Source organism: Oreochromis aureus, linkage group 3, assembly GCF_013358895.1.
Source record: "Oreochromis aureus strain Israel breed Guangdong linkage group 3, ZZ_aureus, whole genome shotgun sequence".
NCBI lineage: Eukaryota > Metazoa > Chordata > Actinopteri > Cichliformes > Cichlidae > Oreochromis > Oreochromis aureus.
In genome coordinates this window covers 24,563,031-24,579,229 of record NC_052944.1, presented here as the reverse complement: position 1 = coordinate 24,579,229, position 16,199 = coordinate 24,563,031, and the positions used below count along the sequence as shown (strand labels likewise).

At 37.4% G+C, this 16,199-nt stretch overlaps 1 protein-coding gene across 4 annotated transcripts in view; it reads left to right on the top strand.

The window, feature by feature from the left end:
- Positions 1-16,199, top strand: part of LOC116313510 (Fc receptor-like protein 5) — a 60,443-nt gene that overhangs the window by 18,986 nt on the left and 25,258 nt on the right. For 2 of the 4 annotated variants that reach the window (XM_039609726.1, XM_039609725.1), the window contains exons 6-10: positions 4,112-4,369; positions 6,825-7,106; positions 8,410-8,691; positions 11,260-11,526; positions 12,704-12,970. In XM_039609726.1, coding sequence (XP_039465660.1) covers positions 4,112-4,369; positions 6,825-7,106; positions 8,410-8,691; positions 11,260-11,526; positions 12,704-12,970 — 1,356 coding nt within the window. The remainder of the gene's footprint in view (positions 1-4,111; positions 4,370-6,824; positions 7,107-8,409; positions 8,692-11,259; positions 11,527-12,703; positions 12,971-16,199) is intronic. The other 2 variants (XM_039609727.1, XM_039609728.1) reach the window with 2 other exon arrangements.

The window sequence follows — 16,199 nt, the reverse complement described above, 5'->3', positions numbered from 1 at the left end:
GTACTATGGCCATCACACTGTCATTTAGAATTGTTTAAATAACTCGTGTCTTAAGTCATTCCATCACACAGAAAATTAAAAAAACCCACATTTCACTTTTATATCACAAAATGTTAGAAATATAAGTCGTTCATAACAACCTGAAAGGTTGGGAGTTTAAAATGCAAACCAATGGAAGCAGCAGTAGAAGACTATAATGTCACAGAGCACACAGTGTCTATTATTGTGTAGACATTTATAAATAAGAGCTTAATTTCTTAAGAAATAAACAGGTGGAGTGATCTTTATCAAAAGTGGAAGTTGCATCTGTGGCTAAACCATTGTCCCCAAAAACTTTAAAAATCTACTGTGTGTGAGGCTGTGTAAGTAAAGCTTGCCCTTCACACCAGCGTAACAAAAACCATTTGTTGGGGTTGTGGATTTGACACCTCAGCATTGTGAAAGTGGGGAAACATGTTTGTGGCTGAGCATAAGATTTCTGCTTACAACTTAGAATCACACTTCTAAATGAAATTCAAATGATTTTTGTTTTTTTAAGTGTGGCTAATGTATTATTTGACTTCTAAGGCATACACACACACACACACACACACACACACACGCACACACACACAAGAACAACAACAACACAGAGAAGAAGAAGAGGGGGTAGTTTAACTATGCATCGAAAAAAAAACAATCGTTCATCTTCCAACTGTATCTTTCTTTTCTGGCTTTAGAATCATTGGTTGTTTACTGATCCGTACTTTGGGAGTCATACTGTTGTGATACTGGGGAGAAAAGGGTAAGGTTTGATAGACTAAACCACTACACACAAAACTTCAAAACTCAAAGAGTGTGTGAGACTGCTAGCTGTGTGGTTCAGCAATAAACTTATCTACAAATGTGTTAGTAAAGAGTGACGTGTACTTCTGTCACATTAAGCAACGGTTTAACAAATTTCACTGCAAACTATAAAAGGAATCTGGATTTAAATAGAACATAGTAGTGATGGATTAAGTGCAGGAAACACTAGTATAAGGTGTCTATGGAACAAATCTCCTTCAGCGTTCAAAATGACCAAAGTGAGGACTACAAGCGCTTTCTCTCAGTTGGTTGTGTTTAGGGAAAAAGCAGCTAAATACACTGAGACTGCTCCACATTGTTAGTGAGTTAACTCTGGATATCTGTGGGTTTGTCAAACTTGGTGTGAACAAAAGCAGAAAAACAGTAAAAGATGCAGACGGTGAAAGTCTGGTTTATTTCATGAATACAATGAAACATTTTACAGTCCACAGAGCAAAGTAGCATACATGATAAATAGATACACATATCACGACCTGTGAGAAGTAAAACTCGTCGTCTTACCACATGTTATATTCTGTAAGCTTAAAATAAACCACAGAAATTAGAGTTTAGTGTTTTAAAGTCATCTATTAAAAACATAGGTCAACATTACTGCAGTGACACTTTAACGATGCTTCATATCACAGTGTTTATGATGATAAAACATGTTCTCTCATTAGCAGATGTCTGCGCTGTCACTTGTCATGAAGATGTCCAGAGCCGGGGTTTCCTCTTCAATCACCATTGATCATTATTAGGACGCACAAAAGATTTGTCACATTGTCCCCATAAACAACATGCTTTTATAGAAATCATTGTGACACAAATATTTAGATTCTTGTTTCACAATGTGCATGAACTCAAAATCTTTAGAGTTTCATATTTATAAAGTATCGCAAAGAATACATTTATACCATCGTATGAGCTACACTTCTTGTAAAAACTGGTTGGAAATGTGTTTGAAAAAGCTCCTGCTGTGACCTTCCTTCTGTGAGGGCACACACACTCACACACACACACACACACACAGAGAGAGAGAGAGAGAGAGAGAGAGAGAGAGAGAGAGCGAGGGAGATCATCAATACAATGGTTTGGAGTCGGTTTTGGATTTTCACTTGTTGTTGGCTTTAATATGAACAGTCACATAAAATTCATTTCAATTTTTGCCTTTGCTTCAATTAGGATGTTTCTTTATATCTACAACACCTTCCTTTTCAAAAAGTTTACTGACATAGTAAAGAAGTAGCTAGGGAACTCTGTAAGTATGAGCAACAATAGCTTAAGGACACTTTCTCCAATAAAGAGGAATTCATCATCTGCAGTTCGTGAAAAAGCACAATAATAAAAACAATTTAGCAGACCCTCAAAGTGCGGATACAAACTGTTTCAGCTGTAGAGGTACACTTTATGCACTTATCAAACATACAGTTTAGAGGCTCGCATTAGAGTGCTTTGGTGCTTGGGCACCTTTTATTTAGCATGGTTGTACCATTGTGAATGTAGCTATATAAATAAATACGCTCAAGAGTCTATCGTATGTTTGTCATGCAACTAAAAATTCGAAAATATATTTTTAAATCAGTAACTTTGCAATTTTAGAGGATTTGTTTTCGGACAACATATGTGTCACATTTTAAACAGGGTTTGTATAATCAGCACTGACATACAGACATTTATGCGCTGGGTATAACAGACATGCTTACCGTGTGAAAGGCCCGCTGATGTCTTGGAGCAGAGAAACACGCTGTATTGTTGCTTTTCTCTGTTGTATAAGCAGCGCCCGTAGGTCAGAAACGCTCTGTGTGGGTAGCAAAGTCGGCTCCAACGCACATCCAGGCATCCGTGTGAAAGAAAGGTGTCGCTGCAGCTAGGCTCTCAGGATAGTCATGCTTTTATTTATATTTGCATTCTGGTGCATTAAAACTAGCAGCCTCTGTGTCCTGCTTGGATCATCATTCCGAAAATTCAGATATTTAAATAAAATGGTGAAATGGCTAGTCATGAGGAAAGAATATGTGTTTTGTTTTTGTTTTTTTACAAGTATCACAGTTTATTTCTAAAGGAATACCTGTTATTTGTGACACTCTGTTTGAAACTATTAGCCTCTGCGTGTTTCAAAGCGCTAAAGAAAAGTAAAATGCTCCTAACTAGTTAAATTAAAAGTAAAATGCTCGTGCTGATGAACGAAGTGTTATGCTCTCAAGGGTCGTTGTAAAGGGTTGGTGTGTCTGGTTAGGGCGTTTTTATATAGGTGGGGCTTGTTTCAGTTGACCTCTGAGATGCAGAGATAAAGGTGTGGGGGTGTAAGCAAAAGGTGAAACCTGTTTGGAGGATCGGTTGGTCAGTAGAAAGTGTAATGGAAAGATAAAAGGTGAAAAAACCTTTGGTGGCTCCGCCGGACCTCTGACATAAGATAAAGGAGACTGTTTGTATTGAAAACTATGGATGTACAGTTGAGATGCTCTTGATAAGGATGACCTCTTCTGCTGACTGTAGGGGGTCTAACTGTAACCCCCCCTCTGTCTAACTGTTGCAGAGTTAAGAATCTGAAGTATCAGAGTTTATTTCTAAAGGAATACCTGCTGTTTGTGGTATTCTGTTTGAAACTATTAGCCTCTGTGTGTTTCAGAGCACTAAAGAAAAAGCAAAATACCCCTAAACTAGTTAAATTAAATCATCTATGTCTAAATAACAAGAGATAAAGGTGGGGGGTGTAAGCAACATGTGAAAACCTGTTTGGAGGATCGGTTGGTCAGTAGAAAGTGTAATGGAAAGATAAAAGGTGAAAAACCTTTGGTGGCTCCGCTGGACCTCTGACATGATAAGATCGCTAAAGAAAAAGCAAAATGCTCCTAAAACAGTTAAATCATCTATGTGTGTTTGTGCCTAGTAGATAATTATAGTACTATCTGCATTAAAGGAACATTGGGGGTTGTTACAGTGATAGTGTGGCTATGTGTGAATATGTGTTTTTTAGAAGGTGAAAAAACTTTGTTTAAAACTATTAGCCTCTGTGTGTTTCAGAGCACTAAAGAAAAAAGCAAAATACCCCTAAACTAGTTAAATTAAATCATCTATGTCTAAATAACAGAGCTCTGAGACCTATACAATCCTTTAAAACAGCTTAATTAAAACACATATTGGTTTCATTAAATAAAACGCTATTAAACATATGTAAACTCATATGACACATGAACGCGGGGGGGGGCCAAAAAAAGTATAGGTATATTACTACTATTCTGGTATTGATTTTTGTCTTCTAATCATATATTTTTTATTTGAACAGCTCCTCCTAAGCCCACTGTGACCCTGCAGCCATCCTGGACTCAGATATGCAGAGGTGAGACAGTCACTGTCAGATGTGGAGGTGAAGAAGCTCAGTGGACGTATGAATGGAGACGAGACCAAGTAAACATAAGTGAAACATCCAGTGAATACAGAATCAGCAGAGCTACTGAGTCTGACAGTGGAGGATACAGCTGCCGGGGTAGAAGAGGTTCTTCCTGGACAGAGTGGAGTGATGTCACCACATTGACTGTATTATGTAAGTTGGACATATTTCACCTTTTTTAATTTATATTGCACAATGTTTCATCCAAAAACACAACAAAATACTTTGTCTTTCAATAAAACGGCAGGTTCTGCTTTTATTTTAGTATCAAAAGTAGTTTTACATAAAATACACAGTAATCACTCAGTGAAACACATGAAAAACATATTTAATAAGTTTGATGAAAAATGAAATACAAATGTAATGATCCCAGTTTCTTCACCTCAGTTGTTGCACATGTGGAGTTTTCATCACTGCAGCTCAGTGTCATGATGCAGTTCTTTTGTTTTAGCATTTTTCTTTTTTAATTCCTCAAAGTTTCCATTTGACTACAATTTGGCCTCATTTTAGGAGAGACTGCTCTGCTACGTTAGCCTTTCTCTAAGTGCTGGTATGTTTACTCATAACGGCAGTTTTTTTTTAACTTTATTTATCTTTACATTTTCCAAATTAAACACCATGATTTTTTGGCAAAATAAGAATTTAATTTTACTCTGAATAAGATTATTTTCTGTAAAACTGAACTCAGATAAATGTTTTTACAAATGTTTTTCTTTGCAAATCTACTTTTGACTTTGGTGCCACATGAAAACTTTTATTTCACCATTTATTAACTAATAATCACTTTATGAGAGCAGAGCAGCCTCCAGCTTTGAATCCATCACTGGAGGTTTAACAGCATTGTTAGCAAACAAAAGCTAACTGACGACTCATGGATTATATGTTCATAAATAAGTAAATATAAAGATGAAGAAATAAGTAAAGTGTTAAATATAAAGATCAGTAGATTTCCTGGTTTACAGGGAGTGCAGAATTATTAGGCAAATGAGTATTTTGTCCACATCATCCTCTTCATGCATGTTGTCTTACTCCAAGCTGTATAGGCTCGAAAGCCTACTACCAATTAAGCATATTAGGTGATGTGCATCTCTGTAATGAGAAGGGGTGTGGTCTAATGACATCAACACCCTATATCAGGTGTGCATAATTATTAGGCAACTTACTTTCCTTTGCCAAAATGGGTCAAAAGAAGGACTTGACAGGCTCAGAAAAGTCAAAAATAGTGAGATATCTTGCAGAGGGATGCAGCAGTCTTAAAATTGCAAAGCTTCTGAAGCGTGATCATCGAACAATCAAGCGCTTTCATTCAAAATAGTCAACAGGGTCGCAAGAAGCGTGTGGACAAACCAAGGCGCAAAATAACTGCCCATGAACTGAGAAAAGTCAAGCGTGCAGCTGCCAAGATGCCACTTGCCACCAGTTTGGCCATATTTCAGAGCTGCAACATCACTGGAGTGCCCAAAAGCACAAGGTGTGCAATACTCAGAGACATGGCCAAGGTAAGAAAGGCTGAAAGACGACCACCACTGAACAAGACACACAAGCTGAAACGTCAAGACTGGGCCAAGAAATATCTCAAGACTGATTTTTCTAAGGTTTTATGGACTGATGAAATGAGAGTGAGTCTTGATGGGCCAGATGGATGGGCCCGTGGCTGGATTGGTAAAGGGCAGAGAGCTCCAGTCCGACTCAGACGCCAGCAAGGTGGAGGTGGAGTACTGGTTTGGCCTGGTATCATCAAAGATGAGCTTGTGGGGCCTTTTCGGGTTGAGGATGGAGTCAAGCTCAACTCCCAGTCCTACTGCCAGTTTCTGGAAGACACCTTCTTCAAGCAGTGGTACAGGAAGAAGTCTGCATCCTTCAAGAAAAACATGATTTTCATGCAGGACAATGCTCCATCACACGCAGTCCAAGTACTCCACAGCGTGGCTGGCAAGGAAGGGTATAAAAGAAGAAAAACTAATGACATGGCCTCCTTGTTCACCTGATCTGAACCCCATTGAGAACCTGTGGTCCATCATCAAATGTGAGATTTACAAGGAGGAAAACAGTACACCTCTCTGAACAGTGTCTGGGAGGCTGTGGTTGCTGCTGCACGCAATGTTGATGGTGAACAGATCAAAACACTGACAGGATCCATGGATGGCAGGCTTTTGAGTGTCCTTGCAAAGAAAGGTGGCTATATTGGTCGCTGATTTGTTTTTGTTTTGTTTTTGAATGTGAGAAATGTATATTTGTGAATGTGGAGATGTTATATTGGTTTCACTGGTAAAATAAATAATTGAAATGGGTATATATTTGTTTTTTGTTGTTGCCTAATAATTATGCACAGTAATAGTCACCTGCACACACAGATATCCCCCTAAAATAGCTAAAACTAAAAACAAACTAAAAACTACTCCAAAAACATTCAGCTTTGATATTAATGAGTTTTTTGGGTTCATTGAGAACATGGTTGTTGTTCAATAATAAAATTATTCCTCAAAAATACAACTTGCCTAATAATTCTGCACTTCCTGTAATGTATTTGTTTAAAATAAGAACTTTTTGATTATTGATTTTCCAGTCCAATTATCAGTGTGCTAATGATATATTTTTGTTTGAACAGCTCCTCCTAAGATCACTGTGTTCCTGCAGTCATCCTGGACTCAGATATACAGCCTTGTGATAAACAGCAGTGAGACAGTCATTGTGAGATGTGAGATTCAGGGAGGTGAAGGAGCTCAGTGGACGTATGAATGGAGACGAGACCAAGTAAACATAAGTGAAACATCCAGTGAATACAGAATCAACAGAGTTACTGAGTCTGACAGTGGAGGATACAGCTGCCGGGGCAGACGAGGCTCGTCCTGGACAGAGTGGAGTGACAACATCACATTAACTGTATTGTGTAAGTTGGACATTCACTCATTTTTATTTATATTGCACAATGTTTCATCCAAAAACACAACAAAAGACTGAAGCTTTTGTTTTTATTTTAAAATATAAATATTAAATCTTATGTACAACAGCTTTTGGTGTAATTATAGAAACACACAGTAATCACTCAGTGAAACATCTTTAGAAAAACATATTCAGTAAATTTGATGAAAAATGACATACAAATGTAAATATTCCAGTTTCTTCACCTCAGTTGTTGCACATGTGGAGTTTTCATCACTGCAGCTCAGTGTCATGATGCAGTTCTTTTGTTTTAGCATTTTTCCTTTATCTAATTGCTCAAAGTTTCCATTTGACTACAATTTGGCCTCATTTTAGGAGAGACTGCTCTGCTACGTTAGCCTTTCTCTAACTGCTGGTGTGTTTACTCATAGCAGCAGCAGTTTTTTTTTTTTTTACTTTATTTATCTTGATATTTTCCAAATTAAACCTCATGAGTTTGGGGCAAAATAAGAATTTAATTTTACTCTGAATGAAGATTATTTTCTGTTTGAACCTTCCTGATCTCTCAGGTCATCTGGATCTGGTTTTTTATCAGTTCTCAGAGTCAGAACCAGACACGGAAAAGCTGCATTCAGCTTTTATGCTCCATATATCTGGAACAAACTCCCAGAAAGCCTCAGATCAGCTGAAACACTCAGTTTATTTAAATCCAGGTTGAAGACTCACCTATTCTCAGCTGCATTTGAATAAAGCACCAAATCCACACTTTTAAGCTTAAATTTCAAAACTTACATTTTAACTACTGATTTTATCTCCTGTTCTGATTTTGCCTACTGTTTTTTTAATCAATTTTAAATCATGCTTTTTATTTGTTTTGTTGTTTAATGTCTCTGTAAAGCACTTTGAATCACCTTGTTGTTGAATTGTGCTATATAAATAAACTTGCTTTGCCTAAAATTGAACTCAGATAAAAGTTTTTCTGTGTCAGTCTAGTTTTGACTTTGGTGCCACATGGAGAGTTTGTGTTTCACCATTTATGAACTAATAATCACTTTATGAGAGCAGAGCAGCCTCCAGCTTTGAATCCATCACTGGAGGTTTAACAGCATTGTTAGCAAACAACAGCTAACTGACGACTCATGGATTATATGTTCATAAATGTAAAAATATGCAAATATAAAGATGAAGAAATAAGGCAGTAGTGGAAAATAAAGATCAGAAAATTACCTGATTTAATTTATTTAATAAAAACAACTTTTTATTGTTGATTAAATTATCAGTCTGCTAATGACATGCTTTTATTTGAACAGCTCCTCCAAAGCTCACTGTGACCCTGCAGCCATCAATGACTCAGATATATAGCGGTGTGATATACAGCGGTGAGACAGTCACTGTCAGATGTGAGATTCAGGGAGGTGAAGGAGCTCAGTGGACGTATGAATGGAGACCAGACAAGTTAAACACACCTCCAACATCCAATAACTACAGAAGCATCACAGTTACTGAGTCTGTCAGAGGAGCATACAGCTGCCGGGGCAGAAGGGGAAGTTTCTACACAGAGTGGAGTAAAAGCATCACATTGACTGTATCATGTAAGTTGATCACATGACAGGACATTTTAATGTTAATTTATTTTACACATTTCATACAAAAGTACAACAAAATAACAACAAAAGTAAACTCATTTTTAATGGAGTTATCAACAGTAATCACTCACAAGAAAAACATATTCAGTAAATCTGATGAAAATGAAATATAAATGTAATGATCCCAGTTTCTTCACCTCAGTTGTTGCACATGTGGAGTTTTCATCACTGCAGCTCAGTGTCATGATGCAGTTCTTTTGTTTTAGCATTTTTCTTCTTTCTAATTCCTCCAAGTTTCCATTTGACTACAATTTGGCCTCATTTTAGGAGAGACTGCTCTGCTACGTTAGCCTTTCTCTAACTGCTGGTGTGTTTTCTCATAGCAGCAGTTTTTTTTTTACTTTATTTATCTTTAATTTGCCAAATTAAATATCATGAATTTGGGGCAAAATAAGAATTCAATTTTTTTCCAGTCTAGTTTTGACTTTGGTGCCACATGTAGACTTTGTATTTCTGTTTTAAATTAATGAAACTTCTGAGCTATAAACATTTTATACAACCATTCACACCTATGGTCAGTTTAGGATCACCAGTTAAAATATGTGCATGTTGTTGGACTGCAGGAGGAACCTTTAGACGCACACAGACACACACGGGAGGAACATGCACACAGAAAGGCCTGATGGATTTAAACCCAGGACCTTCTTGCTGTAATGCCACAGTGCTAACTGCCATATTACTGTGTTGTCCCAGAAATGCTTTTTGGCATCTAAAAACAAAATTCCTGAATCTGACATCTGTTTATTATAATGGATTATGTTTATTACCCTTCTTACGTGATGAAAACCTTACCTGCCTATGATGAACTCTTTCTGATCATTATTAATCATTTGAAACAAAGTTATTTACAAACATGTTGTTAAAGGTTTACACAAAAACAAAAAAAAATCATAGTTAAGCTTATGTTAGGAACAAAATGATCAACTTACAGCAGGCTGAATTCAAAGATACCTCACAAATCAAACTGAAAGATGATGAGGCTAATGCATTTTGCTGAAATGTCATTGGAGCAACTCAAAATGATATTCAGTACGGCCGTCACATGCCGGCACTCGGACATTCAAAAGGTCAAATTTGTTGTAAGAAAATAACTTCAATTTATTTTTGATTCAAATTCATAACCTGTTTAACTTTTCTTGTGTTGTAGCTCTGCAGCTCCAAGAAACAACATTTAGATTGATTTTGTGAGACATCAAAAAAACAGAAGCCTAGATTATCTTATACTGTAATAAACATATAGCAGAGCATAAGAAACACAAACTCTTATAAAACACAAAACATGAACATTTCTCCTCTTTTCCTCAAACATGTGAAACCCTCCTTCAGTCTCTGATTCCCATTATGTTAAAACTATTTCACACCTGGTGAGGATCAGTCTGTCCACTGCAAACTATCAAAAGAAAAGAATTTCAAGATTAACACGCAGCACTTGAAGTTCTTATTGGTAAATTCTTTCTACATGTTGTTCCTAATGTGAGTAAATAATCCAGCTGTTAGCACAGCGAGTTTACAACATAGGACACATATTCAACAGGTCAATATTGATAGATACTTTATTGATCCCACAAAGGAAATTGTTGTGTTAGAGCAGCATGATAAAAAGTGAAAATAGTAAAGTCTACAATAAACAACAAAGTGTGACAATAAAGTAAAAGTCCCAGCAGTGCCTGGTGTGGGGCCTTACACTATGAGACAGCGCAGGAATTTTTATATTTACAGTGGAAAAAAAAAAAAAGTTTGTTAAAAACAGTAACAGTAAGACTGATATTGTGTAAGACAGAAATGCAAATTACATTAATAAATAATATGTTTGGGATTTTATGCCTGACTGCTGCGTTCACCTGTCACAGAATGAAGAGTTATTATACAGCTTTATAGAGAACAGTAGGAATGATTTATTAAACTGTTCTTTATGGCAGCATGATTGACTCAGTCTGAGGAGCTCTGGTGCCTCTGAAGTGTGGCTCCCAGCAGACAACAGCAAAACAGACGCACTTGTTACCACAGACTGGTAGAAAATCTCCTGCATCTGTCTCCACACATTAAAGGATCTGAGCTTCCTTAGAAACTAAGATCTCAGGTTATTCAAAGGATAACAGCCAACTGACAACTCTGGATTATATGTTCATAAATGTAGAAATACGCAAATGTAAAGATGTAGAAAAAAGTAAATAGTGAAATATTTGACTATAAAAGGTATTTATACAATTTAAAATCTGAGAAACTGAAGTTGTTTACATGATATTGTGTTTTTATGTGTTGATGTTCAGTCTCACAAATTTGTGCACAGCTGGTTGTTTCCAGTCACTCTGCTGGTAGATTCTAAATATCAGTAAATTACCAGGTTTAATCTGTTTGTTTTTATTAAACTTTTTATTGTTGATTTTCAGTCAAATTGTCACTGGGATGAAAAAATGTGATTACCACTAACACGAGCAATAAAACCAAGACAGCTTCAATGATGATTTTATAGTTCTATAAGTCTGATGATGACATATTTTTTTATTTGAACAGCTCCTCCTAAGCCCACTGTGACCCTGCAGCCATCCTGGACTCAGATATACAGCGGTGAGACAGTCACTGTCAGATGTGAGATTCAGGGAGGTGAAGGAGCTCAGTGGACATATGAATGGAGACCAGACAAGTTAAACACACCTCCAACATCCAATAACTACAGAATCATCACAGTTACTGAGTCTGACAGTGGAGGATACAGCTGCCGGGGCAGAAGGGGAAGTTTCAACACACAGTGGAGTAAAAGCATCACATTGACTGTATCATGTAAGTTGATCACATGACAGGACATTTTAATGTTAATTTATTTTACACATTTCATACAAAAGTACAACAAAATAACAACAAAAGTAAACTCATTTTTAATGGAGTTATCAACAGTAATCACTCACAAGAAAAACATATTCAGTAAATCTGATGAAAATGAAATATAAATGTAATGATCCCAGTTTCTTCACCTCAGTTGTTGCACATGTGGAGTTTTCATCACTGCAGCTCAGTGTCATGATGCAGTTCTTTTGTTTTAGCATTTTTCTTCTTTCTAATTCCTCCAAGTTTCCATTTGACTACAATTTGGCCTCATTTTAGGAGAGACTGCTCTGCTACGTTAGTCTTTCTCTAACTGCTGGTGTGTTTTCTCATAGCAGCAGTATTTTTTTTTACTTTATTTATCTTTAATTTGCCAAATTAAATATCATGAATTTGGGGCAAAATAAGAATTCAATTTTTTTCCAGTCTAGTTTTGACTTTGGTGCCACATGTAGATTTTGTATTTCTGTTTTAAATTAATGAAACTTCTGAGCTATAAACATTTTATACAACCATTCACACCTATGGTCAGTTTAGGATCACCAGTTAAAATATGTGCATGTTGTTGGACTGCAGGAGGAACCTTTAGACGCACACAGACACACACGGGGGGAACATGCACACAGAAAGGCCTTTCTCTAACTGCTGGTATGGTTACTCATATTAGCTGTATTTTTACTTTAGTTATCTTGACATTTTCCAAATTAAACCTCATGAGTTTGGGGCAAAATAAGAATTTAATTTTACTCTGAATGAAGATTAATTTCTGTAAAACTGAACTCAGATAAATGTTTTTACAAACGTTTTGTGTAGTTTTGACTTTGGTGCCACATGAAGACTTTGTTTTTCACCATTTATGAACTAATAATCACTTTATGAGAGCAGAGCAGCCTCCAGCTTTGAATCCATCACTGGAGGTTTAATAGCATTGTTAGCAAACAACAGCTAACTTACGACTCATGGATTATATGTTCATAAATGTCTACATATGTAAATATGAAGATGTAGAAATAAGTAAATTGTTGAATATAAAGATCAGTAAATTACCTGGTTTAATTTATTTATTAAAAAAAAGAACTTTTTGATTTTCAAGTCAAATTATCAGTCTGCTAATGATATATTTTTGTTTGAACAGCTCCTCCTAAGCCCACTGTGTTCCTGCAGCCATCCTGGACTCAGATATACAGAGGTGAGACAGTCACTGTCAGATGTCAGATTCAGGGAGGTGAAGGAGCTCAGTGGACGTATGAATGGAGACAAGGCCAGAAAAACATACGTGAAACATCCAATGAATACAGAATCATCAGTGCTACTGAGTCTGACAGTGGAGGATACAGATGCGGGGGCCGAAGAAGCTCCTCCTGGACAGAGTGGAGTGATATCACCACATTAACTGTATTATGTAAGTTGGACATTCGCTCATTTTAATTTATATTGCTCAATGTTTCATCCAAAAACCCAACAAAATATTTTGTCTTTCAATAATAGCTTTTAATGTTTTATATAAAGTACAAAGTAATCACTCGCAGTAAAACATCTGGAGATTAAAAACATATCAATCAATCAATCAATCAGTTTTTATTTATAAAGCACTTTTCATACAGTAGTGTAGCACAAAGTGCTTTACATGGTTAAAAGCAGCCCACCCCACCCTCCAACTCACTCCCCACACTCTCATTAACATTGTTAAGGTTCATTGTTGAGAGAGGAATCCATAAATAACCACAGATCCGGTCCAGTGTGCAATTAGACAGTATTTTAATAAACACATGTGTGAGTTCAACAACCCAATCAGTATTGAACTGTCTTACAAAAAGTCAAAACAAAGACTTTATAGAGGTGAGAATTGTACCGCCCCCTTTTCTGTTGCTAGGCAGATTTAAACAAAGCATACGTCACTCCAAAACCACAATGACTCTTAACATAGTCTAAAACAGAACATCTTCTTCGGGTCAACGCCAGGTGCTTCCTGTCTCCATCCTGCCCAGGCTTATCTTCCTGGAACATCAGGTCCACGCTCTGCACAAAATGTCACTCATACAGGCACAACTTTGCAGTTATAAACTCTTACCTAAATGAGTCTATCTGTGTGTGTGTGTGCGTGCGGGGGGCGCGCGTAAGTGCTGTGTACTGTGTACGTGTCATGACCTCTCACTATTTGTGTCTGTATGTGTGTCTCGCCCTTAAATGCTCTCACATCTCACCCGTTACACTTCTGCAAAAGCCTGCAACTTCAAAAGCCTATAACTTCCTGTCTCTGCCCTCTACACAGAAACACTGAGATCATAGAAGCATTAAAACATTTAAAATTATAGTTTAAAGTGGTTCTTCTTGGACCTGTAATAAAGACTAATATGATACCAATATATTTGAACATCTGAATGCATCTGGGAAAGCAACATCACTATTAATACTGAAATGATAATGATGATTATAGAGATAGCAGCAAATAATAGCAGGAAAATATTTCTATTCTCCACAACATAAACAATCATGGATACATACACACACATCCCCCCTCCACACACACACACACACACACGCACGCACACATTTAAAGAGTAAAATTGGGCTGGGCACACATGAGCCAGGTGAGGAAACACTATCACAGGGAGCCGTCTGCATCAGAGCCGGTCACAGACCGCAGCCTCCAGGCCGGGCACACAGCAGGAGGGAGGCAAAGAAGCCCCCCAGCCAGGCTGAGAGGACCCACAGAGCCCCAGCAGCCACGGTCGATCACAGCCCCGGTGCAGAGAGCCCCCTCTGAGGAAACACTGGAGATATGACCCAATAAGAATATATACAGGATAAAAAGATAAAATAAATAAGAATGGGATACAGTATAAATATAAATAGAGTAAGAAGATAAAAAATCAATAAGAATAAAATCAATAAATATTAGGTAAAACCTAAATTAATAATATAAATAGAATAACAGGATAGAATAAATAAGCATAAAATAAATAAACTTTAGGTAAAAGCTAAATTAAAAAGGTGGGTCTTGAGCCTGTTCTTAAAAACATGCACGTTCTCTGCGGCCCTGAGCTCCTCCGACAGGCTGTTCCACAGACGAGGACCATACCATTGAAAAGCTGCCTCTCCATGAGTATGTGTCCTGACTTTAGGGACAATCAAAAGGCCAGTACCAGAGGACCTCAGGGTCCGCGAGGGTTCATATGGTAAAAGCAGACCTGAGCGATAAGAAGGCCCAAGACCATTAAGACATTTAAAAACCAATAAAAGAACTTTAAAATCGATCCTGAAACACACGGGGAGCCAATGCAGCGATTCTAAAACCGGTGTAATGTGGGCCCACCCTCTGGTCTTCGTCAGCACACGAGCTGCAGAGTTTTGTAAAAGTTGTAAAGGTGAAATATTCTTTTTGGGGAGACCAGAGAGCAGGGCATTACAGTAATCAATGCGACTGGTAATAAAAGCATGCATCAGCATCTCCGTGTTGGCCCGAGAGAGAATAGGGCGGACTCTGGCTATATTTTTTAGATGATAAAATCCAATTTTGGTTACATGTTTAATATGTGGGATAAAACCAAGCTCAGAGTCAAAAATAACACCCAGGTTTTTCACTTGTAGCGAAGGACATAGTGAAAATGCCTGTAATTTAGACAAGAGTTTCTCTCTCTGAGCCTCAGGACCGATGATTAAAACTTCAGTCTTGTCCTGGTTAAGCTGTAAAATGTTTTCTGCCATCCAAGATTTAATATCTAGAATACAGTTAAAAAGAGCATCCATTGGTCTGGTGTCATCAGGAGACACGGAGATGTACAGCTGAGTGTCATCAGCGTAACTGTGGAAGTTCACTCCATGCCTCCTGATGATACCGCCAAGAGGGAGCATATACAAATTAAAAAGTACAGGGCCTAAAACCGACCCTTGAGGCACACCACATGTCATTTTATGGATGTTAGAGGAGCATGTATCCATACTCACCATAAAAGTTCTGTCTGAGAGATAGGAAGTGAACCAGTTGTGTACAGCACCAGAGAGGCCCACCATGTGTTTCAGTCTGTTTAAAAGAATAGTGTGGTCTACTGTATCAAAGGCTGCGCTTAGATCCAGTAGCACCAGGACTGAGAGCTTTTGGGTGTCCCAGTTACATCTAAGATCATTTAAAACCTTTAGGAGAGCAGTGAGTCGGCTGCGTGACGTGCTGAGTAAAATCCATACAGTGAAGAATGTTTAAGAATTCTTTTGATGCAGGGTCAGAAGGATTATCTATGTGCAGGTTAAAATCACCGGCTAAAATTATCATGTTATATTTTGAGTGTATGTTTGTTAAAAATTCTGAAAATTCCTTGATAAAAGCAGCACTGTCTTTAGGTGGTCTATAAATTGTGACAGATAAAACTGGAGGGCTGCTAAAAACAATAGCATGGAATTCAAAAGTGGTAAAATGATCAAATAAAATTTGTTTGGTGGTGAGTGTGTTGTTGGTTAAAGATGCAGTGCCACCACCTCTCTTACCACTTCTAATAGAAAAAGAGAAATTAAAATTTGGTGGGGAGGCCTCAGTGAGAACAACTGGTGCATCCGAACCCAGCCATGTTTCAGTTAAAAATAAACAGTCAAGTTTATTATCTAAAATTAAATCATTAATAATAAAAGACTTGTTC